At 44.1% G+C, this 25,714-nt stretch overlaps 1 protein-coding gene and 1 long non-coding RNA gene across 3 annotated transcripts in view; one reads left to right on the forward strand and one right to left on the reverse strand.

Annotated features, from left to right (window-relative positions):
* The window catches only part of LOC142588326 (uncharacterized), a 116,414-nt gene extending 105,536 nt beyond the window's left edge, over positions 1-10,878 (forward strand). Inside the window, exon 3 of the long non-coding RNA XR_012829702.1 lies at positions 10,761-10,878. This is a non-coding gene — a long non-coding RNA (uncharacterized LOC142588326). The remainder of the gene's footprint in view (positions 1-10,760) is intronic.
* LOC142588324 (zinc finger FYVE domain-containing protein 1-like) overlaps positions 1-25,705 on the reverse strand; it is a 65,167-nt gene extending 39,462 nt beyond the window's left edge. For both annotated transcript variants that reach the window (XM_075699934.1, XM_075699933.1), the window contains exons 1-3: positions 25,480-25,705; positions 19,514-19,707; positions 12,176-12,431 (exon numbers count right to left, since the gene is read on the reverse strand). In XM_075699934.1, the coding sequence (XP_075556049.1) occupies positions 12,176-12,431; positions 19,514-19,638 (381 nt within the window). In that variant the 5' untranslated portion in view covers positions 19,639-19,707; positions 25,480-25,705. The remainder of the gene's footprint in view (positions 1-12,175; positions 12,432-19,513; positions 19,708-25,479) is intronic.
* Positions 25,706-25,714: the final 9 nt, after the last annotated feature.

Here is a 25,714-nt window from a genome sequence, read left to right on the forward strand (position 1 = left end):
GTGACGTAGACGCGACGCGAATAAAATGGCGCTTTGTAACGTGACGCAAACTTGACGTTTTGCCTAAGGAACTGTAATGAAGGCACCCAACGTAAGGTTCTCGGTAAAGCAAAACAGTTTTCCTCCGCAGTAAAAATAAAGCAGCTAGCTCAAAGCGCATGATTATTCTGTCGAAAACGCGTCTCGCTTCCGTCGTCTGCTGCGTAAAAGCAGTCATCTGCATCGTTAGCTAGGATGCGTATCCCGGGGAAATGGAATGAGTCATCGCATGTTGGCGCCAACGCACTTGTTTTCTTCCTTGAGACAACATACCAGACCAACCAGTGGTGATGCGCGCACATTCCAGGCCACGTTATCGCTATCTCGTGAAACGTAAGTGACTCAGCCCGACTCGGCTGGCTGAGAAAGGCCGAATATCACCGATAGCGTTGCGCGCGCCAGAGATAACCGCTTGCGCGACGCAAGCGCCGGCGTTGCCATCTCTTGTTCACTTCGCTGGTTACTCGCACCGCCGCCGCCTTACGTACATTCTTTTTATAAATTAAAAATACGCCGTTGTCATAACTTTTGATTGTGCGTAAAGGCATTAATCTTGATTCCAATACAAACGCAGCAGTGAAAAGTGGATAACGTTGCAGAAAGTTTGCTATGTTCAACCAATATTATTTCATATAGACGTGTTCTAAAAAATGATGGCCCAAAGCACAAATGGCAACACCACACGATAGCGATGCAAATACTATGAGCAGGCGTTATGAATAAAATATTTTCATGGCGCCAAACGACGGGGAAAATGTGGCGATACGCATTCCACTCGGCCGCCATTGCTCATTAGCATAATTCGTGCGGATCGTCGCACCACAAATTATGGCGGAAAATCTCTGCAATGGCGGCCCAGCGCAACGTCAAATTGACGTTTACGAAACAGTTCTTCCTTTGACGCTCCCCACAGCATATTCCTTCAGCCAATCAGCAAGTTGGCATGGCTGCTACCTTGGATCGCCACGACATATTCGCAAGGCACTGGCTTCTGTACGCTACCGTTCACTTTCTTTTTGAAGCGCTAACATCGCAATATAGCTGCCAAGGGCCAAAAAAATGTATTAGTCGAAATTTGCAGCTCCACGTCATGTTTCGTCATCTTGATGAAAACATAAAATTGCATTTTGCAAAACGTGCGTTTCCTGGCACAAATTTCATGGCACGTGAGCTCTCCACAGCTAATAACAGGGTCAACAGGGCGGATAATGGCAGCCGTGCAGTTGCCATGTGTGTCGAGAATAGCGCCCTGTGTTTTGCGTCGGGCAAGCTATATCATTGATTTAGCGGGAGCCCCAAAAGTTACGTTTAAATGTTGCCCCAAAGGATTTGCGTAAACAAACATGGCGGCACGCATCGAAGAGAGGGCTCTAACCTAGCACCAAACTCGGTTCGATTTGTGGTAACGCGTGAAGTTCGCAAGCTAGGGGAAGTGACTGCAATTATCGCTTTCTCTCAACTAGCGTGTGTTTATGATCACCTCGCTGGTGGAATGCTTCAACGAGCAGCATTGAGCTACAGGAACGCTACCAATATCCTGGAAGACAGGAGGTTCGGTTCATTCCGAAGCCGAACAAACCCCTTAAACTGGGTAAAGACCGATATCACTGACCTCGTGTTTGGGCAAGCTCATAGAGAGGGTCATCAACACGAGACTCAGTAGATACTTAGAAGAGAACAACCTCCTACCTAACACTCAATTCGGCTTTCACCCTTACCTATCGACCCCGGACGCCCTCTTGTACCTGTACAAGGATCTCCTTGAGACACCCCCCAAGTCACAGACAAGGGCCATCCTGGCACTTGATTTGAAAAGAGCGTTTGATAACGTTCTGCCTAAAAATATTCTTCAAAGCCTCATCAACACCAACTGTGGCGCCAGAACCTACAAGCATGTCAAAAACTTCTTATCAGCAAGGCAAGCCACTATAAACTTTCGTGGAATAAAATCAGATGCCATCACTCTAGGCCCGAGAGGAACTCCGCAAGGGGCGGTACTGTCACCCCTTTTTGTTCAATTTGGCTATGAAAGATCTCCCAGGCCTTCTCTCCTAAATCCCGGGTATCAAACACACATTGTATGCAGATTATATCACTGTCTGGTGCAACTCGGGGAGTGACGCCGAGATCGAGGAGCGTCTTCAAGCAGCAGCTGACACGGTGGACCAGTACGCCAGGGAAAGAGGCCTCCAGTGTGCGCCAGAAAAGTCCGAGTTGCTCATCCTGAAGAACCCGAGGACACCCCTGGCACAGAACATCACGGTGTATATAGACAACCACTCAGTACCGGAACCCACGGAGATGAAGATCCTAGGGCTGTATATCCCGCAGGGGCGACAGAACACCACCACTATGAAGAAGCTTACAACATCCACCGAGCAAATCCTCCGGATGATGCATTGATCAGAAATAAGCACCATGGCATGAAGGAAAGGGACGCCATCCGCTTAGTGCAGGCTTTCGTGATTTCTCGGATAATTTACAGGACGGCATTCCTTAACCTCTCCAAGTCGGAAATTGAAAAGTTGGAGACACTGATCCGGAAGGCCTACAAGAAGGCACTGGGGCTACCAAACTAAATGCCAACGGCAAAGCTCATGGCTCTAGGAGTACATATACCCTCAAAGAGATGTGGGAAGCGCAATGCCTCTCACAACTCAATAGACTCGCACTCACAAAACCAGGTAGAGATCTGCTTGAAAAGATCCATATTAATTTGCCCTATACGATAGACCAAAGGGAAGAGGTACCACGTGATGTGAGGAGACGCATCAACGTGTACCCCATTCCGCAGAACATGCATCCCGCATATAACATCGAAAGGAGAAAAGCAAGAGGGGAAGCCCTGCAGAAGAAATGGGACGAGCAACCTAACACCCTCTATGTGGGCACCGCAGGGCCAAAGAATGGAGTGATGACTATTGTGGTCTCAACGCCTTCAGGATCGATGGTGAATTGCACCTCGATGAAGACATCCAACCCCACTCACGCAGAGGAAGCAGCTATTGCATTAGTTATAGCATCTAACCCCAACGCCGATGTGCTCACTGACTCCCAGAACGCCTGTCGCAACTTCAATAATGGATTAATTCACAGGTCAGGGTTGTCATTGCTGACTAAGTATCCACCCTGCCAAGCCTCAGTTATCTGGTTTCCCGGTCACCTGGAACTACCAGGAGGAAACGAAGCCACTCACAGGCATGCCCGAGCTCTTCTATACCGGTCGTCTCCCCCTGATGACCGTGAAGGGTGCTGCGACCTAACTGCTTTAGCAGTGTATGCTGACAATCTCGCACCATACAGAACAGCCAGGAAGGAGTACCCAACACCACATAAATCCCTCAATAAGTTGGAAGAGAACACTCTTAGGAGACTACAAACTAATACATACCCAACGCCAGCTAAGTTACACCAGTGGTACCCTACGCTATACTCCCCGCAATGCCCACACTGTGGAGAGGTAGCTAACCTCTACCACATGGTGTGGGCTTGCCAATTTAATCCCATAGTTGACCCCATTCCAAATCCCTCAAAAGAGCAGTGGGAGGCTATTCTGCTCAGCGATGATCCTGACCGTCAGCACTGGCTGGTGGGGAGGGCCAGCGCAGCAGCAGTAACCAGTGGGCTACCGGACTAGGCGGCCCACCCACGAGTTCTACGAATATCCTGCAAATAAAGATGTTTTCAATCAATCAATCAATGAAGACTCATTCATTAGACGCCGCTGATTCCGAATTTGATTGTGGATTTTATGGCTTGTAAGTTTAACACGGCTAAGCTTGGCTGGTCAAGGCACGTAAAGTTGGTTTGCTCAAAACTAAGCGTAACTAATTGTTTGCTGCTTACAGAATAACCTCTAAAATTGTAATTAAACCCGAATACACGAAAGTCAAAATTACTATTCTTATCAAAAAGTGGTATATATTATTTAATTATTTCTAACAGCTTTTTCTTTGACGCCGTAGTGGCTCTGTCAGCGCAAAACGCAATCTGCAAACGCAAAGCATTTACTCCTGCGTGCACCAACGCTAACAACCGCAAAGCTACAGTGTGCTAGAATACTTCTAGTACACTGTACACAAAGCTCTTTGGGGCCCCTATTCTAAAGCTAAATAGTTGAGCGAACTGAACAGCGCTCTCCGGCCGAGGCGCCGCGTGTGGCAAAATTGTGCGAGGGCGCTGCGAGTGAAATTGATTGGGCGGAGACGCGTTTCGCGGCACGTTCAGCATAATTTCGATGCAGGCACCGAGACCGATTGCGCATGTGCGCTCTTACAATGGTGCTGTATTTCAACTGCAAATTTATACTGACACCTTTTTGCTGCGTATACTTTTTTGAGGCTTGGGTTATACAACAACATTCTGCAATTTTGCTGTCGTTGTCAAGTGCGTCGTCTGCGAGCGCGCGCGCGCGCGTTCGTTCCGCGGACGCTGGCGGGCGCCCAGTTTTTCTTGAAGAAAGCCTGTGCAGTAAATTCTTTTATGGCTTTACTTGATTTGGTGCGCCTGCGACTCTTTGTGGCCGGTTTAGCCAGGTGAACTGCTAAATTTAGCATTATTTTTAACTAACTTTTATAACTATTGATCAACAGCTGGAAGCATCATAGTGATTAAATAATTAAGAACAGTTATCGCATGCTCGGTTACCTGCGTTGAAATTTTTCTAAAGCGCCTGTTTCTGCTAAACTGACTATGCACAAGACATCAAGGGGTTCAAAATTTGAATATCCCTCTTCAGTTTGGGACCCCAGTTTCACGAACTTAACATCCTCACTCGAGATGGTCCACAATAATTTGGTGCGTTTAATTCTTTCCAATTACAACCGTAATAGCAGCATAACTTTAATGAAACTAACGCTTTCATTGCCGTCTCTTGAGCTTCGTAGGACAGTATCTCGCCTTCGCCTTTTTCACGAAATTTATCATCATGACGAATCGAAGCATGCTTTTATTTCACAACTATTATATTGTTTATCCTGCTTCGACGATCATTACAAAGTAAGCATATTCAGTTCTAAAACCAATGTTCTTTTTCACTTGTACATCAAGTGAGTGGAATCGCCTTCCGCCTGACGTAGCATCAATACCAGATGACGACTCATTTCATTTATCTCTCATGCGAACTCTTGATGATGATCTCTGACATTTTATTCTTTTCTAAAATTTTTGTAGACAGTTATCGTTTTCATTGCAGTGTGTTTTGTATATATGTTGCTCCACTTGTGATTGTTGTTTGAGCTACTGTGTAGCATTGTTGCCTATCACCGTTTATTCTCTTTGGCACTTGCTTCTACTTAGACATGTATTTGGCTCTTTATTTTTCTTTTGTAGTTGGCTTTCTGTATTTCCTTTTGTTTCATTAGTCTAAATTGTGTTTGTTAATTTTTCTCTATATGTTATGCAACACTGCCCTCTGTAATGCATATGCCCTTGAGGGGTAACAAAATGAAATGAAAAAAGTAACATGTAATTTTTGCCAGAGAAGCCGCTTATCTGCAACATGAAGCTACGTGAGAAAATTTTATTGGCATCGTGTCATTGCATGCCTTTTACTACCCTTAAGGGTTCAAAATTCCACAGGCCATGCCTGAAATAGCTCTGAAGGCCTGACAGTACAGTCGACGACAGATAGTTTGGACAGCACGGGGAACGCAAATAAGCCAGAACTATCGAATGTAAAAAAAAAAAAAAAAAAAAACCGAATGTATCCAAGACAAGAGTTTATTTATATTTTAAGGCCCCTGTACGAGGCAGAAGTGGCCAGTTCATTGCTGCACGCATTTCCACTTACGTGCAGCCAAGTTCACCTGTATTTCTGCCAGTTTTGTGTGGTTTCTGTATGCCAATGCAAGGATTGCAAAGGCTCGAGTCAGATCCATATGTGAAGGCTTCGGAACACACCGCTCATCATCATCATGTTTGATGGTGGGAGAACGTGCTCCATTGTTTCGTCATCGTTCAGTTTGGCTCATGACGACACCGCGCTGTTGATGTCTGCAATGTCTTCAAATGTAACGGCGGCAGGAATAGGCACACTGTAGCCTAGCAGGTCATCAATGATGCGTGCACTTAAGCTCGTTATGGTAGGCGGCAGTTCAGGCTCTTCTGTCATGGAGTCTGGCTCATTTGGACTGCGAGGTGATGAACACGATGTTGATGCGACCTCATAATTCATGCAAAGCCTCAAGGATTGACATTTGCAGTTAAATCACGAAGATGCAGTGCTGGTGACCAAGGCAAGGCCTCAGAGATTACCACCTAGCATGTAATCTTTAAGGCCATACTTGATGTCTCGTCGAGGTGCGTACGTTACAGCTACGGACAGAGTCCAGATAATAGAATGTAGAGCTGGCGGCTGTCCAAAATATTGGTAGTCCTTGCACGTTAAGTTTATGGGCCTTTGGGGGTGCCGCTAAGCTGTCTGAATTACCAAGCATGTCCAGATGATAGGTGTCCGATTTATCAGTTGGCGACTGTACACTTATTAGGCATCTCAGTTCTCATACTGTGACAGGTTATGGCAGGTGTGCACGTGTACAATTAAGAAATACATACTATGTCCCGTGAGAGCGTCCCCTTTCCTCTCATGGAATGCTTCACTACATTACATTTCGTATGCTTGACCGCATTTTATGACTATTGTGGGTCAGCAAACTTTTGAAAACTGGCATTATGCAATGCTTTTTTGACCCTTGCTGTGCTGTTCACTTCGACGTGCTATGTGGCATGCACAATACACATCAATTTTAGCATAGACATGGCTCCTAAATACTAAGTGTATAAATACATCTGTGTTGATCCTGTGCGCTGTTTTACTGAACTGTTACTATAATCCTGCGAACCAAGCAGTAGACAGAAGCTGCAAAGTGTACATCAAATGACCAAGTACAGTCTACACTCATTACAACGGACCCTCTTACAACAGACTTTCGGATATAACGAACCATATTTCAGCCTTAGTTTGTTCGACCTATTTTATTAAGGCAACAAAGTTTGCTTTTAACGCACCGCGCTACAACACACTCTCGTCCACAGCGGACGAAATTAGCGGCAACTTTTTTTCAAATTCAGGCGTATAAAACATATTTTTGCTGTGTTGACACGGGCTGACAACTGATTTACGAGGGTCAGCTGGTGATCACGGTCTACTATCGCACGTGCAAGGGAGGACGGCAGAGCGAAAACAGGCAGTCTTCTTTTGAATGCGAGGCAAGGGGGAGGGGAGAGAGGCAAGAGAGGGGGATTTTACTGCGGCAGCTGCTGCTTACAGCGTGGTCGCCGTATTTTGAAAGCAATGTGGACAAAGTGGGCCCAGTGCCGGTAGCTTCGTTTGTGCTGTGCTTTCAACATTTAGTTCCTGTTGCAGCGAGAGACAGCACGACAGTCAATTCACTTGCTGCTGCCGTTGCACTTATGTTGCTTAATTTGCTATCACAATTGATGCTTCGCCTTTTGGGCAAAACTGCGCCTTTTTTTTTTACTTTGGAAGTTCGTCACTCACTCTTTGCGATGAAGTTGTTAGACATTGTGCCGAAACTTCTGGAAGTGTGGCGTTTTAAATGTTCTGACTTTGTATAAAATGAACGTGTTTTGTTGAATTATCAGGGCCACTTGTAACAAGAGTCAACTGTATACTCTAATGATCAGACTTTCGTACCTGAAGTCCTACAGGTGTGTAAGCTATCTAGCATTATGCATTATATGATAGCTAAAGCAGCAGTACAGCGAGTGTACAATATCTACCTACATGCTATGAAGGACGCTTGAAATCTGCCGACTTCTGCAGAAAGCATCCATCTGTCATAACTAATGGATAATAGAGGTGCTGCGCTGGACACTACATTATAGTATCAAAGTGAAAGTTCCACCACTAGTGACTGGCAGAATACACACCCTGGAAAACACAGGCATCTTTAAAAGCAGTTGCTCATCTACCATCTACAGTCTATAATTTCAACAAAGTTAATTCACAGCAAGAAGCTCCTTGAAGCTGTATTACATTTAATTAAAGTTTAGCAGGCAACATTGTAAAAGGTGCATAAGTACAGTTGAATTTGCCCATTTTGCTGTAATTTCTTTAATTACACGATGTTTTCTATAGAACACTAACTACTTCGCATATTGGAAGTACAACTTGTGGACGTCAGGCCAAGTCAAATTACTAGGGGTATGCAAATAACAAATAGTAGATTTCGAATAGAGAGAGAGAGAAAAAGAAAAGAAGCCGAATAGAGTCAAATCTCGATATAATGAATCACGTGGGAGGAACGAAAATTGTTCCGTTATCTTGAAATATCGTTGTAAGAAAAATTTGCAGTTATAAGCCAGTGGACAAACCTAAGAATGAAAATGACGTTCCTCGGCAGTAGATGCATGTGCAGACAAGCATATTCTCATATAAAATGTTTCACTCACTTCAAAGCTGCTTTCTTTGAAGAAATCAGTGATTTTCATCTGGCGTGTGCAGCACGCACGACCGATTAGGAATGCGTCTACCTCTTCCACTTTGTGCAACAACTCATCGGGTACGTCGTTGCTCCGATCAATGAAAATGCGGACTTTATTGATGTGCACTAAAACATAAATATTCGGCACAATCTCATCTTCTGTGTTCGGTTACCCACAGTCGTCTTCCTTCGGGTCGTCATCGTCACTGGAGACGTCACGAATGCAGTTAACAATCTCTTCGGCTGTCAGGTCTGCCGCCGTTAGTGCTGCGCTGTCGCTCTCCACGTAGTCATCGAAGGAAGAGAGTGCGGGCAGCAGTTCTGCAACCTTGGTCCACAGGTCTCATGGGTTGTTGTCGGTCGCCTCCAGGTCATCTTCAAGCTGCACAGGTGCTTTGACAAGTCTTGCTTTTCGCCAGCAGTTGCTAATGGGGGATGCTTTCAAGTTCTACCAAACTACTGTGAGCCTTTCCGCTGCCTAATATTGATTGCAGTCGGCTGCTTTAGGTGGAGGATGATAATCAACCGCTGCACAAGGCATTGACAAAATTCTGATTTCACTCTTTATAATGCCCTAGTGTCGGGGTTGCAGCAAGGACATGTTGTCTGGTGGCAGAAACTTCAAGCAAAGTGCGTCAAGTGAACATTGAACATGTGAGAAGAGCAGTTGTCGACAACCAGTAGAATTCCTTGGTCGTCGAGTTTGACGAGCCACTTGGAAAAGAGTTCTCTGGTCATCCAGGCTCGCTTGTTGGTGCGGTAGTCGTACGGTACTGACATGACGTTTTTCATGCAGCGAGGCTTAGCGTGCTTGCCGATGACGAATGGTTTAATTTTCTTCGTGCCCGTTACATTGCAGCAGATCAGGACTGTCACGCAAAGATGTGACTTTTTCCCTCCTTTGCACTACTGCCCTTTGAAGTACATCGTCTGGTCTGGCAGGAGCTAATAAAAACATGCAGTCTCATCCACTCTGAAAATATCGTCTTCAGAGTATGATTCAGCCACCTCTAGAAAACGATAATTATGCCAGGAATCCCCGCCTTCTCTGTCAGCAGCCTTTTCCTAGCCCGAGACTACCTGCCAAGTTATTCCGTTCCTTTGGCGGAAACGAAAAAGCCTACCCGCACTGGCATCGAACCCAGTTATTTCAAGTGCATCGGCAAATTTGCGGGCTTTTTCCGGGAGCATCGGGCCAGACACGAAAGTGTTTTGCAGTCTGGCATCTTTGAGCCACGTGAGAACAGCTTGGTCCACATTTTGAAAGTTTCCTAGTTGCAGCCGTTTTCTCGTACGAGAGAGTTGTGATTCCTGGTGAAGCTTGAAAATCTTGTCTTGGCCTTTCAAAATGGTCTTGATGGTCGATGGGGCAATGCCACACTGTCTGCACACGTCGATTTGGTTTTTCCCTGCGTCGATTTCCTGCAATACGTCCAATTTATCCTGCAGCGAAAACTCCTTTCGCTTTTTCTTAGTGCCCTTGCTAGCTGCATTCATCGTTGGATCTTGCACGATCATCGCCATACCTTTGTCGTGAAGTTTTTTGTGAAGCAGTTGGCACTCAATGTGGTGATGATGATAGCTGCTGCACTTGCTGTTTGTTTCACGTGAGAGTTGCGGAGTTGTTACTTATAGCCAAATTCGTAACACTGATGTTCCTCGGTTATCAAGGGGAAAATAAGCTAAGTGCGTTATTCTGAAGTATGCACTGTATTGAAATTCGTAGCTCTGAAATATTTTTACATTGAAAATATAGGCAATCTGGCAGGGATTTGGAAAATATTCGTAAATTTCAGAAACTTGTTAATGTGGAGTTCGTAGTAACGAGATCTGACTGTAATCAATTGAATATCAGAAAATTTAATGAACCTTTATGCTTCCAAAATTTTGTGCAAAAAACACGGTGCTGCACATGCTCGTGAAGCTAATCACATTATTGAAGAAGAATCTAGCTAGCTATCAGTACCCTCGGTTCCTGTGAATCGAGATGTATAGTATGTTCTGTTATTAAAGGGAACACCAAAAATTAGTATGCGAGCACTGATAACCACTCAGTTTGTATACGAATGCCTGTAAGATAATTTTTATTGTTAGGGTGTCTGTCAAATAGAATAAAGTGATTTCGCCTCTCTGAAGCTGAAGAAACAGCGAAGCTGTCCTAAATACCAATGGAGTTTGCAGTTTAATAGTGGGCCATACTGTGCTTAATGGCAATCTTCTATTGCTTAGAAAGAATTGGTTGAAAACGGGAGGATGTTTCCATTTTTATGGCAGGTGGTTTCTAAGGATTATCATCAGCTTGTTGTAAGGCCAACCTGTGCTTCACATCACTCGGCACCGCTCAGCATGGTCATCGGCGCCGCAGGGGTCTACCACTGTCGGCACCTATGGTAAGGAGTTCTCAAATCAGGAGGCCCAAGCTCGTTAGAAAACTCCCATAGATGGTGGTGCCAGATTTCTTTCCAGGTAAGAGAGCAAAAAACTATGCCGTACTGTATTTCACAAAGATGGTGGCCGTGAACAATGGTGATCCTGTGCACTCGCTTTCATTGGCAAAACGGTTTGTCGGCTTTCTGAGGGTCGTGCGACTGCTGTGAATAGATCTGTGCTGTTCGGTATGAAATCGCAACTTGTCGCCAACACCCGACGACATGTGGCTAATGGTAGGGCCGTGACGAAAATTCACTGCTAGCCGACAGAATAACGGGCCGTAAACCGTCGTGGAAAGCCTGTCACTAATGTTCGTATGGTTGGCTCATCAGTGATCAATCATCACATCATGAGTACAGGTTAGATTGATGTCTGCTGAAGCAGCCTTTCCATCTGCAGTCGGCCAGCTGGCAACAACCGCGAGCATGCGTGCCAAGTTCGTCTGCGTGTTTGTATGTGGGTAGAAAGCTGCGAACTGTGTGAACATACATGCGTGAACACTGAACTCGCGTGTGCGATACGATCGGTGTGCCTTCTGTTGGCTAATTGGTCCTATCTTCACACGTCCTTCTGTGTTTTCCACATGCAATGCGCTTGTTGTTCCCTCTGTTCGTGTACCACTAACGATTTCAATCAGTCTGGTGGTACTGGCAGAACCTAGTACCGATAGATATTGTGCACCGTGGGAACGCTGCGCATGTGAAGGCACCGACCACAGCCGAGTCATTCACTGAGAGTGCCGATTATTTGAAAAATTGAGTATTTCAGAAATCAAATACTAGATATTCAATTAACAAATTGAATTATTTGGACATTCACTATTCGATACGAATTCTAATATTCGAGTATTCGCACACCCCTACAAATTGCTGAATATTTGTGCACGTTAGTGCTTCCAGTGTGTGATATATTGTGTATATTTTGACTGCAAGTTCAACCTGCACGCTATTGTCTCTGGTCGCAGAAACCTGCCATTTTGCTCATTTGGAGGCCAATAGGTTCAGATCTGCGATGCCTTCCATGCAATATACACATCATACTTTAAATATAATAATACCAGACATGTTACATTAAATTACATCACACATAGCTCCTACTATACCTTCCATTATGCACGACTGTGAGAGGAGTAGCACTGCCTGCTATGTGTGAAACGGAATACAGGTGTATACATAATTTTGAAGCCAGGAAGGCCATGACACTACTTGTGGGAATGTACATCTGCTGCAGTCCTTTGACCAACAATGCAAGCAATGCACCTTGACGTGGGCAAACTTGTGGCGCAGGAGATGGATCTGGTAGTCGCAGGCGTAGCAGAGGCTGCGTTGGCACGTGTGGCAGTGGATGTCGGCAAGATTTTCGCCCTGGCAACTGAAGCCCACGCACAGCAGCTGAGGGTCCGGCTCGACCACTGGGACGCGGGGCCGGTGGTCTCGGAAACGAGACTCCTGGTGGAGCACTAGCTCACAGCCCTCACATTGGTTGGTGTCACAGTCAAGGCAGAAGTACAATGCACTGCAAGAAACACACAAGAAAAAAAAAATGATGTTGCTCAGAGGCTACCAGGCATGCCTTATTAACGGGACACAAAGTAAATGGACACACAGACACACACCCACACTCATGTCAGTTTAGACATTGAGATTACATTTTGCTCCAAAATCCATCTTGATTTTACCATATTTTTCACCTTTTGCCACCAATCTTTCCTTTTTTATACAAAAGAAATAAATAGAATGGAAATAGAACAACACAAAATGAAGTGATGTCTGCTTTGAATAAATCCTAATATATTAGCACCAGTTTTAAGGTATCCATCTCTACAACGTGCTAAAAATTGCATTGGGTGTCTCGGTTAAAATTGTCCCGAATTGCTCAATACATACCTGCCAATCTATGGACAATAAAATTAGTAAAATCCCACTGACGTGACACCAAATAGGAGAAGGGGAGGGGTGAAAATGCAAATTTTTTAGAAAGCTTGCCTTGAGAACATGCTTTTTCAGGGATACATATGCACTTATTAAAGTGTAACTTTTAGTGCAGCAAATTTGGCAGAACAAATGGTGAGAAGCAACACATCGCTTTTAGATAACTGACTTTGTCTAAACTATAAACTTGCTCGAAGTAAGTAACCTTTCAATGTCCTTTTACCATCAGAAGACCGTATAATAAAGCTTTTTTGCTGTAAATATAGAAAAATCATTTATAAACTTAATGTAAACTGCCGTAAAGTTCACAGGTCGGTAGATGGATGCTTTTGAAAAATTGAACTGAAATGCCAGTGTATTTCATAGCACATTTAACTTGAAAGTGGTGAAAGTGGTGAAAGTTGAATGTTGAAAGTGGTGAGAGTCCTGGTATTTGTACCAAGCAGAGATCACTTAACTACTTATTGCTTGGCTTCCACTTTGCTATGTGACATACCCTAAAGTGAACTTTAGGAAAGGAAAAGTTAATTGAGGGATCTTCTTAATTGGCTACTTAGCCATTACAATTTCTCGTACAGTGAACTTCCCCCTATAAAGGTAATCAATCTGAACAGGCCAAATGGAGCTATATAATACATGCAACTTTTAAAATATCTGTCCAGGTGACAATGATGCCAGAGGGAGCAGCGTGAGCGCACACGCCAATTGTGTATGCATGCGTGTACAACAAGCAACACAGGCAGCGTACATTAAACTGTGCTGTGACACAGATGACTACTGAACAGGAGAAGAAGTAAAATGTGCAATGCTAATGAGAAGCACAGACTCACAGCTGTCTGCTTACAGCAGATGACACAAATATAAAGGAAATGTGTGTTTACTTCTGCTGAACACTGAACTTTGGTCTGTACTGCCAGAGTGTTTCTCTTAAATGCAAGCAGCCAAAACAGGACATCCAGAATCAATAGACAGAACAAATCCTACATCTGACTAGCCCACTATTATCTGTGGCTGTCTACTGCTCGCACAGACCTGCAAGACTAGAGATGTTGAAGGAACACTAACACAAATTTCGTCAAATAAAGTATTTTTTAAAACTATTTTCATTGATTCTGCTGTAAGATGATTAGTATTAGAAGAGAGAATATTTTGAATTTTGTAATGAAACAGTTGCACTGCAATATGGCATTAGCATTTTGTGCTGACGTCAATACCCATCGCAATATACAGTCAACGTTCGACTTTTCGGACACCCAAGATACTGAGAGAATATGTGAAAAATCTGGAAGTCTGAAAAAACTGAATGCATGCCTATTAATGCCCCCAGGGGCTCAAATCACCACAGACACATCCAAAATAGCTCTGAAGGCCTGCCAGTACACTTATAAAGCATATTGGTGTTTGTTATGCGACAGGAGATGGCCATTGCGCGAGTCTATATTTAAGGACCACGTGCTGTGTCCCATGACAGTGGCCCCTTTTCACTCTCGTAATGCTTCAGCGCATAACACTTGTTTCACATGTAAGCGGTGGCACGGAGGTGGTCGCAACAGCTGAACGGCACTGCAGCGCACAGATGCAACTTCAATTCACATGCTCTGTTTTGGTGTGACGCGTGCCACTATGATGCACGCATTTTATTTCCAACGCACAGTGTTGCTTGCGGAAAGCATCCATAAGATGCGGGTTTCGGCTCAAGAACTTTAAGGTCTTCAAGAGCTATGTCTCCACTTTCAAGCTAGTAAACCTCGCAGAATATAGAAATAGCGTGCGTCGAACTGCTAATACAACTGTGAAAATGCTCTTCATAGGCGACAGCGTAAATGTCTTGCTAAGTACATGCAAAGAGAATTAGCCATATAGAAGCAAAGGAATGGTCTGGTTCGTATTTCCACAATTTGGGCACTTGCACGTCTGCCAACGGCTCTTGTTTTCAAATGCCACAATTTGTTTGGGCGCTGCTTTGGCCACCCAGATGCAAAAGGCCTATGGAAGGCTTTCAAAGAAGCTCGCGTCCCTTTTGGCTCTAGGCATTTGAGCCGAAAGGCAGCAACCCTTGTAGAGTTCGGGATACGTGACCTTTAACTGAAGAAACAAGACTGAACAAAATTACGGACGCGCTAACTCAGAATTGTAGAGAAGAAGAAGAAAAAAAAGCTACATGTGCTGCGAATGGAAAGTATAGAGTGCAATTTTGTACCGTCTGTCCAGACCCATATGGGGTCACCATAAGATGGGGGGAAAAAAAAGGCAAAAAAAAAGGGGGGGGGGGGGCAACAGAAAACAGCATGTGTGGATAATTTGGCTTCATTCACACATGGAAACAAGCAGGCCTTCTGAGACACCAACGAACACGCACGATACGAGCGATGCCAACTTACTTTACGTAAGTATGCATCACTAGCCACTGTAGCGTCACTTGCGACCAATGACAAGTACCTTCAGCTTCAGTCTAATTTCTTCGCAAAGGATGCTCCTATCTTTATTGCGAAAATCCTTCATTTTAGCATTCCAAACAAGTGCATAATGCACAACTTGAGTAATGAACCACTTGTTGAAGACAGCGCAAGACATTGCAAGCTGGCAGCTGATGTCGTTTACTAGAATGTCTAAATGTCTGCTAGAACCCTCTGCTCATGCGGGCGAGCTCCCTGCGCTGCCCGCGCTTCGGTTATGCCCCTGCCATGTGATCTTAACATCACTACTCATGGCGCTGTGCCATTGGTTCCTGCTCTAGCCCCACGTGAATTTTCTCAAATGTTCCGATCATTATCGCAGCGGCACAGGCCGCTAGGTTTGAGAAAGGAGGCTTGTTCATGCGATGGCTGCCGCGCCGTTTCTGACCCTAGATTTCTGGCATATGAAACAGGCTTAACACCACTGTATTGTGGCAAAATTGACCTTTGGAAACTGGCATTATCCAACGCTTGACCCTTGCTCACTACAATGGGCGATTGCGTAACAGTGACAGCAAGACAGGACGATGGTACCAAGCTCAAATGCCATGGGAAGGCACGCTGAACATACCAGGAACTCTGAGGAAAGGGTGTGGAACATTACTCGTGCTGACCAAGCTCTGGCCTGAAACACACCATCATGCAATCAGGAGAACAGCAGCAGCCAGGCAAGCAGCAAATAGAGAGCACAGAAAAGAAAAGTATCATGCATTCTCGTAGTGTGAGTATTGCAGCAATGTTAGCTACAAGTGACAGTTCAGGGAGCACTCATCCAACTTCTAACATAACACACATAACACATTAGCAGGCTTTAAATTCAAGTGCTATTGGCAATAAGTTGCTAAACAAGTTAAAAAGTTCTTAATGTGAAAATTCAAAAAATAATTGATACTTGTATTAATTATTGATTTTCAAAAGAAGAATTATCGTGTTCTTCAGCAACATAGTAATTTGGCACGCTATCAAGTGTTGTAGCCATTACTAGCTATGGCAAACACCTGCTCAAGAAATGAAGGCCACCCCCTTCGGTCACAAATTATGACGGACTGTCAATAATGGCATGAAAGTTCAATAATTCCATTCCAAGCTGCTGTAGACTGCAGTGCATGAAAGTCAAGCTGGCAAGGTGAGGCACTGTGCATTTTCTAGTGAGCCCTCTTAATTACATAATCATTAAATACCAATTTATTGTTGAGTCAGCCATGCTTGCATTTTTTTTTACTGATAGAACTGTATCGTCAGGAATAAAAAGATCATTCTTTTGCCATTAGAGACAGAGAACAGTTTGTTGAACATCCCATTAAATATGGTAATGCCTTGAGCAAAGCGCTCGGATCATCTTTAGCAATAATTAGTATTTAACCTTTTCAGGGTCAATGACGTAAATATACGGTGCCGCGAACATGTCCAAAATTTATGGCTCTGTCCGTACACTTAAAAAGCACACCAATTTCCTAACTTTTTCTTTCTTGGCTTGTGCTGCCACTATGTGGGAATACAGGAAATTTTTTTCTCGCTCCTCCCTGTCTCGGTTTTCGTTGCATGGTTTGTTTTAGAGCTAATTTGCTCCAGTGTGTCTATATACTACCGCTCACGCATTAGCGTGTGCATGGGTGGGTGACGGTTTAAGTTTTGTTCTGCAGGCAGTTTCGGCTTCTTGCGCTCGGAAAACTGATGGCTATATTGTTAGTGATCCCTCAAAGGGTGACCGCCTCTTTCTCGCTCGTTTAGTGCTCATAGGGGTGCGCATAGGAAGGATACCACCGTGCATGCGTTTCCTTTTCTTTCTTTATTTCTTTTTTTTAAAAAACAGAGACTTGCGAAAGCTAATTGTCTCTGGTTCGCAATAAGATGAACACTAGCAGAAGTTTGTCACACGTTTTGCTTTTTTGACAGGCATGCAACCACACAGTTTTCTTGAGTGCGCTCACCTACAGAGTTCGATTACGCTACGGACGTAAACATTAGTGTAAGAGCAGGAACATTTGAGACTTGCAAAATATTGTCGTGCGCGCATTTTCTAAGCCTTGAACTATGTGTATAACAATGCATCAAATTTTTCATTCTTAGAAGTTTATTTCTTTTTTTTTTTATTGTTGTCATTCATGAATAAACAGTACATATATACCAACGCAAAATATTTTTTTCTCACTTTAGGGTCACCCTAGAAAAATTACTATAAATTTGTTTGTTCGATATAGGTCCCTAAGAAGAATTGGAATCTGCAATAAGAAAAATCACAGTCACATATAGCGAAAAAGTCGACCGTGAAAGGGTTAAAAGTTAAATGAAACTATATTCACTATTCAGGGGGCGGCAGAAAGTTAGGTGGACAGATGAGATTAAGAAGTTTGCAGGAACAACATGGCCACAATTAGTACATGACTGGGGTAGTTGGAGAAGTATGGGAGAGGCCTTTGCCCTGCAGTGGGAGTAACCATACTGATGATGATGATGTTTAGTATGCAGAAGTTTTCATTTAACTTGAAGCAACATTTGCCTATGGTACTGTTTTTTTTCTTTCCTACTGTTAATATGTGCAAACCATAACTTAAGGTGGTACTATATAACAAAACGTCCAATCAATAATAAACGAAGAACACGGCAAACTGTTGCATCTCACTTGCCAGAAAGGGGCAGCTAGGTATATCAATCTAATGAGAATGCATTCAACAACTATATTAACCAGTAATTCTAATATATATATATATATCTCAGAATAACAGAGTAATGCAAGGCTTTATCTAAAAGATCCACAGTGGAGATTGAAGCCACCTGAGCATGTCTAAATTTAACATTCTTGATTATTAAATTTGCAAATAATTCATGAATAGTTTCATAGACCAAGAACTTAGAAAATCTTAGAAATTAGAATCTTAGAAATTAGAACCCCAACATTTCGAGCCATTCATGAAGGGATCTTTTATTGTTACGTGACCCAATGAACAGACGTGCATTTCAGAGAGCCATGAATGTCACCGAGCCCGGAAAAAGAAAAAGCCCACATGCAGGCGGTGCAAGGATTCCAGGAGCTAATGAGATTCAGCTGCAACATTTTAGTCATAGCAGCGGTGACAGCAGAGCAAGTCACTGCCATAGCAAATGTAGGGCCACCTAAATGAGGGACAAAGAAAATGTGCCACTCATGCATGTCTCACCCCCCCATTTTAGAATGCTCCTCCACTCAACACTTAGGAGTACTAGTCCCTGCGCTTCGAGATCATACAACACGACTATGGAGAAGTGTAGCGCCTTCACCAGTCGAGGGGGCAGCGTTGTGCTCAACTCAGTGGAGTGAAGGGACAGCTTCAGGTGGCAGATTGTGTCAGAATATGGGGATCCGTCTATGAAGTGTCCCTTGTGTTTTTGCACTGTCGGCAATCGGAAGTAGACGTCACAACGCCAAATCATAATGCACAGCCAGTGAAGGTGGAGCTTAGCCCCAACGACTTGATGAATGAGTTGAGGAGAAAAAGTGTGGCTATGGAGGAGGGTAACTAGCAATCATCCGCAGGCCTCTCTAATACGAGGCACTTCACTTCTATTGTCGCACTAATGTTTTACTGTAGCTGTAGCACGTGCGTCTACAAGATTTGTCAGTTTCAGGGACCCTTCAATGCAATAAACGGGCAAGATTTGTGGAAGAGGCCAGGACCAGTGCTAAATTCAAACTACCATTTTATTCAACTGACAGCCTTCCAGTTGTCTAGCCCTTTTACTGTGCTAACATACATCAAGTTAGTTAACCACACTGGAATCTCATTAATTCCAACTTCTGGTATATTCAAACTGACGCTGTGGTCCTGCTAAAATAATGTGCATTTCAATGTGCAAAAACACATTGTTGTTTCATGTTGTTGGGCTAGATGGTTCTTATTTATTAGAGCGACAGAAAGCTGAGCTAGTTGGTAAGGATTCATTATGCAAAAAGGCGAGGCATGCAGACAGGACACAAGAGAAGTGGACAACATGAACACCGACATTCATGTTGTCCACTTCTCTTCTCTCGTGTCCTGTCTGCATGCCTCACTTTTCGTATAACATATTTATTATGCTGCGATAGGATGCGAAACAAATTGAAGGACAGCCAGGACAGGGCCTCGTTGCTGTCCTGGTTGTACTACAATTTTTTTAGTGTCTTATTACACTGGGGTAACCAGCTTTAGAATCTTTATCAACTGCGATGAAACACATGCAAAGCAGCAATCACCTTGGGTGGGGTCCCTTGCACGTGAGGCGCTCTGCACAGGTGGGCTTGGCACACCGGGTGGCTGGATGCGGCACGCTGCAGCCCTGACTAGACTGTGAGTGAGAGGCTGCCGCCAGCTGGATCATTGAAGGAACCACCGCCGGGATGCCGACTCGCGCTCACTTCCAAAGCTCCTGGCTTCCATGGGGTTTGTCCTGCACACAATGTTCTTCTTCGTAAGGAGTCACCTCCTTGGATGCACGTAGAAACAATGTGCACATTGGGTCCCAAAGCTTGCAGGACAATAAAAGCCTATATTGTTTTAAAACCATAGACGTGAAGGACTTCCAACTGATTTGGCCAATGTGGCAGTGAGTAAATATGTTGACCATGATCAAATTCGTTAACAAAGGCCACTTTGGCCCTCTGATGGTACCCTTGCTCACAATGAAAGCAAATTGTGAAGAATACGCAGTTAAGTATGCTTTTGCACATGCTGAAGGCACTGAACAGTCATGGGGAACGTTGCCAGCACTCCTGCTGTTTAACATATGCATAGTGGAAAATATAATTTTGTGTGTATATATAGAATCAGTTTTTTCTCCAGCAGTGACACCTATTTCCACTATCCTTTCATAACACATTTTGCCTCAATCAGCGCTGTATTCTCTATAAATTTTACTTCATACAATGCTCTGAACTTAAAACACCGAGGGTAAGCATGAATTGGTTTTAAGTTGCCTCACAAAGTGTACACACATGGTAAAGGGCTCTAGCATCCCAAGGCAGCTCTTCTGCTTGCAAGGCAAAGCCTTACGTCTCTGAAGCAGATCTACATGGGGAGGTGTGGGAAAGAAATCGCTCTTGTAGGCCAAATGCAAGCATTACTAGTGCCACCGACCTCACCCGGCATTATTTGATTCCAACCAAGCTGTACGCATGAATAACTCTGCTACCATTTGCTCTTGCATTTCCCACATGTGAGTAACCATGCAGTATTTGCTGCTACAGACAGCATGGCTATTTGTATCCAAGCTGCCAAGTCAATATTTTCCAATCTCGTGCAGTCTCTGAGGAATCCGAAAGAACTACTGCACACCTAACTTGCCTGTTAAAACTTCAAGCTATTAGTTGCGAATGTCATAAAAGCTTGAAGTGGAGCACAGATGTTCAGCAGACGAGTTGAAACTGCGATGCGCAAAGTCAAGACAAGCAGACAATCTTTACGATTTTGACTGACAATGTATAGCTTTCAAAACACACTGCAGTGCATGAATAACCCTGGCGAGTGGTGGCGTGGAGCAAAGGTGTGAGATAGAGTTACTGTATATGCTACCATAGGTAGCAGAGTTGCGCGTAGGTCCGCCATCTTGCCTGAGAAGCAACCAAGTCTATGCGGCGAAGCCGCACTCCGTTTTTTCAAGCGACATGCCTAGCGTATCATCGATCGACCGTGGGCGCTTTTGCATCGCTCGTACACCGCTTTTCCGCCTAATCGCAAACAAAGCGCATCGAAACAGCTGACTGGATTAGATTGTGAAGAAAAAGGCGCTGCCCTTTTTTAGCGCGCGGCGTGAGATGCAGCGCGTATATTAGTTTTTTTTTGTACTTGCATTCACCTGTGCACTTTCTCCGCACTAATAACGTATGGGCACTCGCGTATCTAGGATAGATTGTGTATCTTATATACGCTGATCAGATGCAGCATTCGTGAACCGCGACGGTAACGATTAGATCGCACCGAATAAGCTTAGGGAATATGGTGATGTTATATTATAGATTCCGGAAATCCTACAAAAAGTTTCGTGCGAAAAAACTACTTCCCAAGGTAGTATAAGGTTCGAAATAGCATAGCATATTAAAAACTGGACAAAATTTAGTAATTGAGGTAAACAATCAGATACTTTAATAACTTTCCTTCGCTTGAATACTGCTTGGCACTCAGATTTTGTTTCAACAGAGATAAATACGCTACTAAGAGCAGTGCAGTGCTCTTTTAGCAAGTAAACAGTAACAAAAAGCACCGAGCCGCAACTACCTCTTTTTTGGCAATAAAATCACAATGCGAATTTCAGAGAAAAAAACAAGAGCACTAGTGTATGCGCGTACAAATATTTTGATATAGTGAGCTTTATCAAGTTGTGCTCTTTTACAAAGGGAACTGTACTAAATATAATGAGGCCCATACTTGCTTATGTGCCATAGCTCTCAACATGTAGCCAGTCTAAAATATTACTGGTGAATCAATGACGAACCATTGCTATTTCGACTCGGGTACCCCATTAGATCTTGTGTAGGAACATATCCATTTACCAGCAAGCAATGGATATCAGCTACAGCTGCAGGTGTGATTTCATTACGTGCCTTTTTACTGCAGGGATTCCAAAAGTAGCCTTCTGTGGGAGTGTAGCGAAAGCTTTTCTCACAGGATTGACATAGCTACATTATAGGAAATAATTCAAAACACAGTTAGGCCCTTACCGTGTGTTAAATGACGACATTCATTCCTCTTGCATCCTGCTTCACATAAGCTGTAGTAGATTAAATATCTTTACTTAGTAGTAACCTCTTTCATATTCAGAAACAACCCAAGCAGTGCATATCATGAAAATGTGAGCTGGCTTTTTTACGACACTTCTGTGAAAGCAGTGTGGTGCATCACATGCAGAAAACTGGTAATCCCCGCTAAATCTTCTGTATAACTCTACGTGCTTCCATTATTTTAAAAAAATCCCAGGCCGACGAAACAAACGTGACATGCGCCGCGCACGTTGCGTTGTTGCTACGCAGCTAGCACGCACGTGGACAGCGAACGGCAAGATCGGCCGGATTGGATTTGACTGGCGATAACTTGTGTCAATCCACTTCGCTGCGGCGGCGGCGCCGGGAAATACAAAAATTGGCCCGAACATCTGCTTCTCCGCAATGCACGGTTGCTTGGCTACCACGTGATGACGTTCTGCCAATAGAGGCGCTAGCGGCGTGATAAAACAGACGCGCAACTCTGCTACCTGCGGTAGCACATACAGTAACTCTAGTGTGAGATTCTTGCTTGCGTGTGCCGAGTAGTGAAATGCACCCTGGTACCACCAGGTGGCCCCACTTATCTGCATAATGTGTAATGACACTTTGCTACCTTTGAAATCCAGCTTTTTCATGGTGCAACATGCCATTGCAGGAAACAATTTAAACCTATAGTTATATACGAATGCAAAAAAAATGATGTCTAGGAACAATTAATACAGGAAAAAGAGACAATGCCAAGAAGTTGGCATGCCATCCCTGTGTTTGCTAAATATGGCACGGCAAAAATGTGAATATGCTGCCTCATTGAAGGGGAACAAGTCATGAACGCCGACCGCATTATTACGTTGTAATGCACGCTCAAGGAAAAATGCGTCTGCGTCAAAGTTAGAGAAAAATAAACTGCTTTTTTTTGCGCATTTAGTTCTGTTAAAGCTTCGTTAAATCTGGTTTAATGCAAGCTAGTTTCTTTAATTCAGGTTGACACCACTGAACCTTACGCATAATTGCCGGGGAATGGAAATTTCTTCATTAAATCGAGAACTTCATAAAATTGGGTGGCGTTAGATCGAGTTTTAACTATACAAACATGTCAGTTTTTATCCTAAAAGATTGTGTGTTCTTGTTGTATTGGCCACAAGAGCGCAGCTCGAGCTTGGCCGCACAGGAGAGCACGAGGCTCAGCAAGAACGAAAAGACGAGTTTCCGGCAAAACAAGACAACCCTGCAACCACACACTATGAGTTGATGCAGGCAAAACCTGAGCAAATACTTCTGTTGCTTGCTCATGTACTACGTATACTCGCAATCAAAGCGACGCTGTTGTTCGCGCTGCTGCAATACACTATCGCAAGCTCCATTTTTCTGACTAATCCATCAATTATTCATAAAAGAACAAATAAAAGAATGCACATAAGCAAAGAACTTTCATTTTCTTAATTACGCGGCTCCAGATGAAGTCACTGCCAATGAAACGCACACTGCACATGTTCATCGGTAGTGTGACTGGCATGCAAATTTGCAACTTGACAAGCCATTCTTTCTTCTATGCCGCATCTTTGGGGAACGAGTGGAAGCTCACTTTACTTGCGACAGATCTGTTGGTGCATTGCGGCACGCAGCACATGCGATTGGTTTTGAATTTCATCTTGCACGCACGATGCGTAAAAACAAATAATCAAGCCTACTGACCACCATGAAGAAAGCGAGCAAATGCACTACTCACGCGCCCCGCCTACGGTTACTCTGAAACTCATTGAAAAAAATTTGCCGGTAGCAGCGGGGTGGCGTGACAGTCTACAGAACCTGCGAATGGGCTATTACAAGCCCCTAGCAGGCAGCAATGGCCATACAACTATAAGGTTGAAATTTGAAGTGTTTGTTGTGCTGCTGTCATTTCTTTTCTCAAGAGCTGACCTTTCCGTGCTGTTAATAAGTGCAATGTTAAGTTGACCTGTGCCTGCTTAAAGTTAACTTGTGAGTAAGCGCTGATGTATGGCTCCTTCTGTGTCCTTAATCTCAATGCGTTGTTTACACTGAGAGAGTGCATAGTCTAACTACTTGCTGGCAGCCTGAAGTACTTGATGCCAGATGCATTGCTTTTATTCACATTTCTACGGAATAAATAGAGCCTATAGTGCATCGAACCTCACAATATTCACATTCTTCAATAGACGCCTTGATCATGACAAGTGACCAGAACTCCAATGACCAGAAATACAATGTCACAGCCGAACTACACTGGCGTTTTCCAACCTTGTATAGTAATACTGAAGTGTAGGCTATGTTCCTGAAAGAAAAGTCCATAAATATATGCGCAACAGCTGTAGATTCTTAGCCACTGAGCTACAAATGCAAATGTATGAACACAATTACTGATATTTGGGTGACAGTTTAGCTTTATCTTGTGAAACAGCACAACACAAACATGGACAAGAGCTAAGGAAGTGAAGACAGCACCTGTCCCACGTCTTCCTTAGCTCGTCCATGTTGCCAAAGAGGATGCTAGTGCCGTTGACTAAAGAGAAATGCTACATGTAGTATGAAAATAACTGCTTCGGATGAAGAACTCGGGCTACTACGGCACCATGACCACGACATTCCAGATTTTACGAGTTTGCCAGGATAGGCTGGAAAAATAGTCAACAAGGAATGCCCTCTTTTGGTGCACACGACACTTAAAACATCCGCATTTCAAGAGCTAACGTTTTATGTATTGTGCGACTGCGAACTTGACGCCACTTTCGCGTGTTGCGATGCCTACATACGTAGATAATGAATTTCATGAAGCACTGTTCGCGGTTCGGTCCCGGACAGCGCTGCACGCTACAAAATTGAGCGCAGCATGTGCAAGGTACGTACTGCAAAGATGACGCAAAACAGAGCAACGTCTTGCGAAACAGAGTAGTAGGGTGCAACGGGCACGATTGGCGGGCTCCCAAAATGCGAATGTTCCAAAAATGTCATTTGCGCCCAACTACGCTATCACCGGATGATGTACTGTTAAAATGAGTAAAAACCATTGCGCGGTCACCACTGCCTTGAAGGTTCAACTGAAAGGTCGTGATGCAGCAGAGCTGTCAACAAAGACGGCCTTGTTATGAGTCATCACATGCTCTCAATTTGGGAAATAACATCGCTCCTGCTGACACCTGAGGAAAAGCACTTTGCTTTATTTAACTTTCTGCACGCTGTCGACTGGATTAGCAAGTGAGGTCGTGATGCAGTCTTGTCTACGGGCTGCAAGCATACCAAACATTTATTCAAGAAGGAAACAAAGGTGTCTCCAATGGCCTAGCGCTACATTCCACACTATCGCACGGTGTAGGCTTAGATAAAGTAGAAAGAAGGAAGCGCGCTCTCTCGCAATGCCACAAGCTGAACGCATACAACACGGATTCGTGTCTAACTGCTGACACTTTGATAGTTACGGAAACCCGACACAGCGCTCAAGGAGCACCAACCTCACGGAAGTGCTGCCGTTGCTCTGCCAATAGCGTCACGAAGCGCTGAATCCCCTGTGCAGTCAAGGCAAGCAATGGGCTGAGCGAACTAGACTTGTGCCCTTATGCAACGCAATCAACCTTTAGAACTTGTGATGTCTGATATTGAGCGCAGGAGAGCGATACACAGCTGTTTTTCACGATGATCACAAGCCAGTCATGAGCCAGTCGGGCTGGATTAGCGACCGCTGCGCCA

The sequence above is a fragment of the Dermacentor variabilis genome, chromosome 7, assembly GCF_050947875.1.
Source record: "Dermacentor variabilis isolate Ectoservices chromosome 7, ASM5094787v1, whole genome shotgun sequence".
NCBI classification, from domain to species: Eukaryota; Metazoa; Arthropoda; class Arachnida; order Ixodida; family Ixodidae; genus Dermacentor; species Dermacentor variabilis.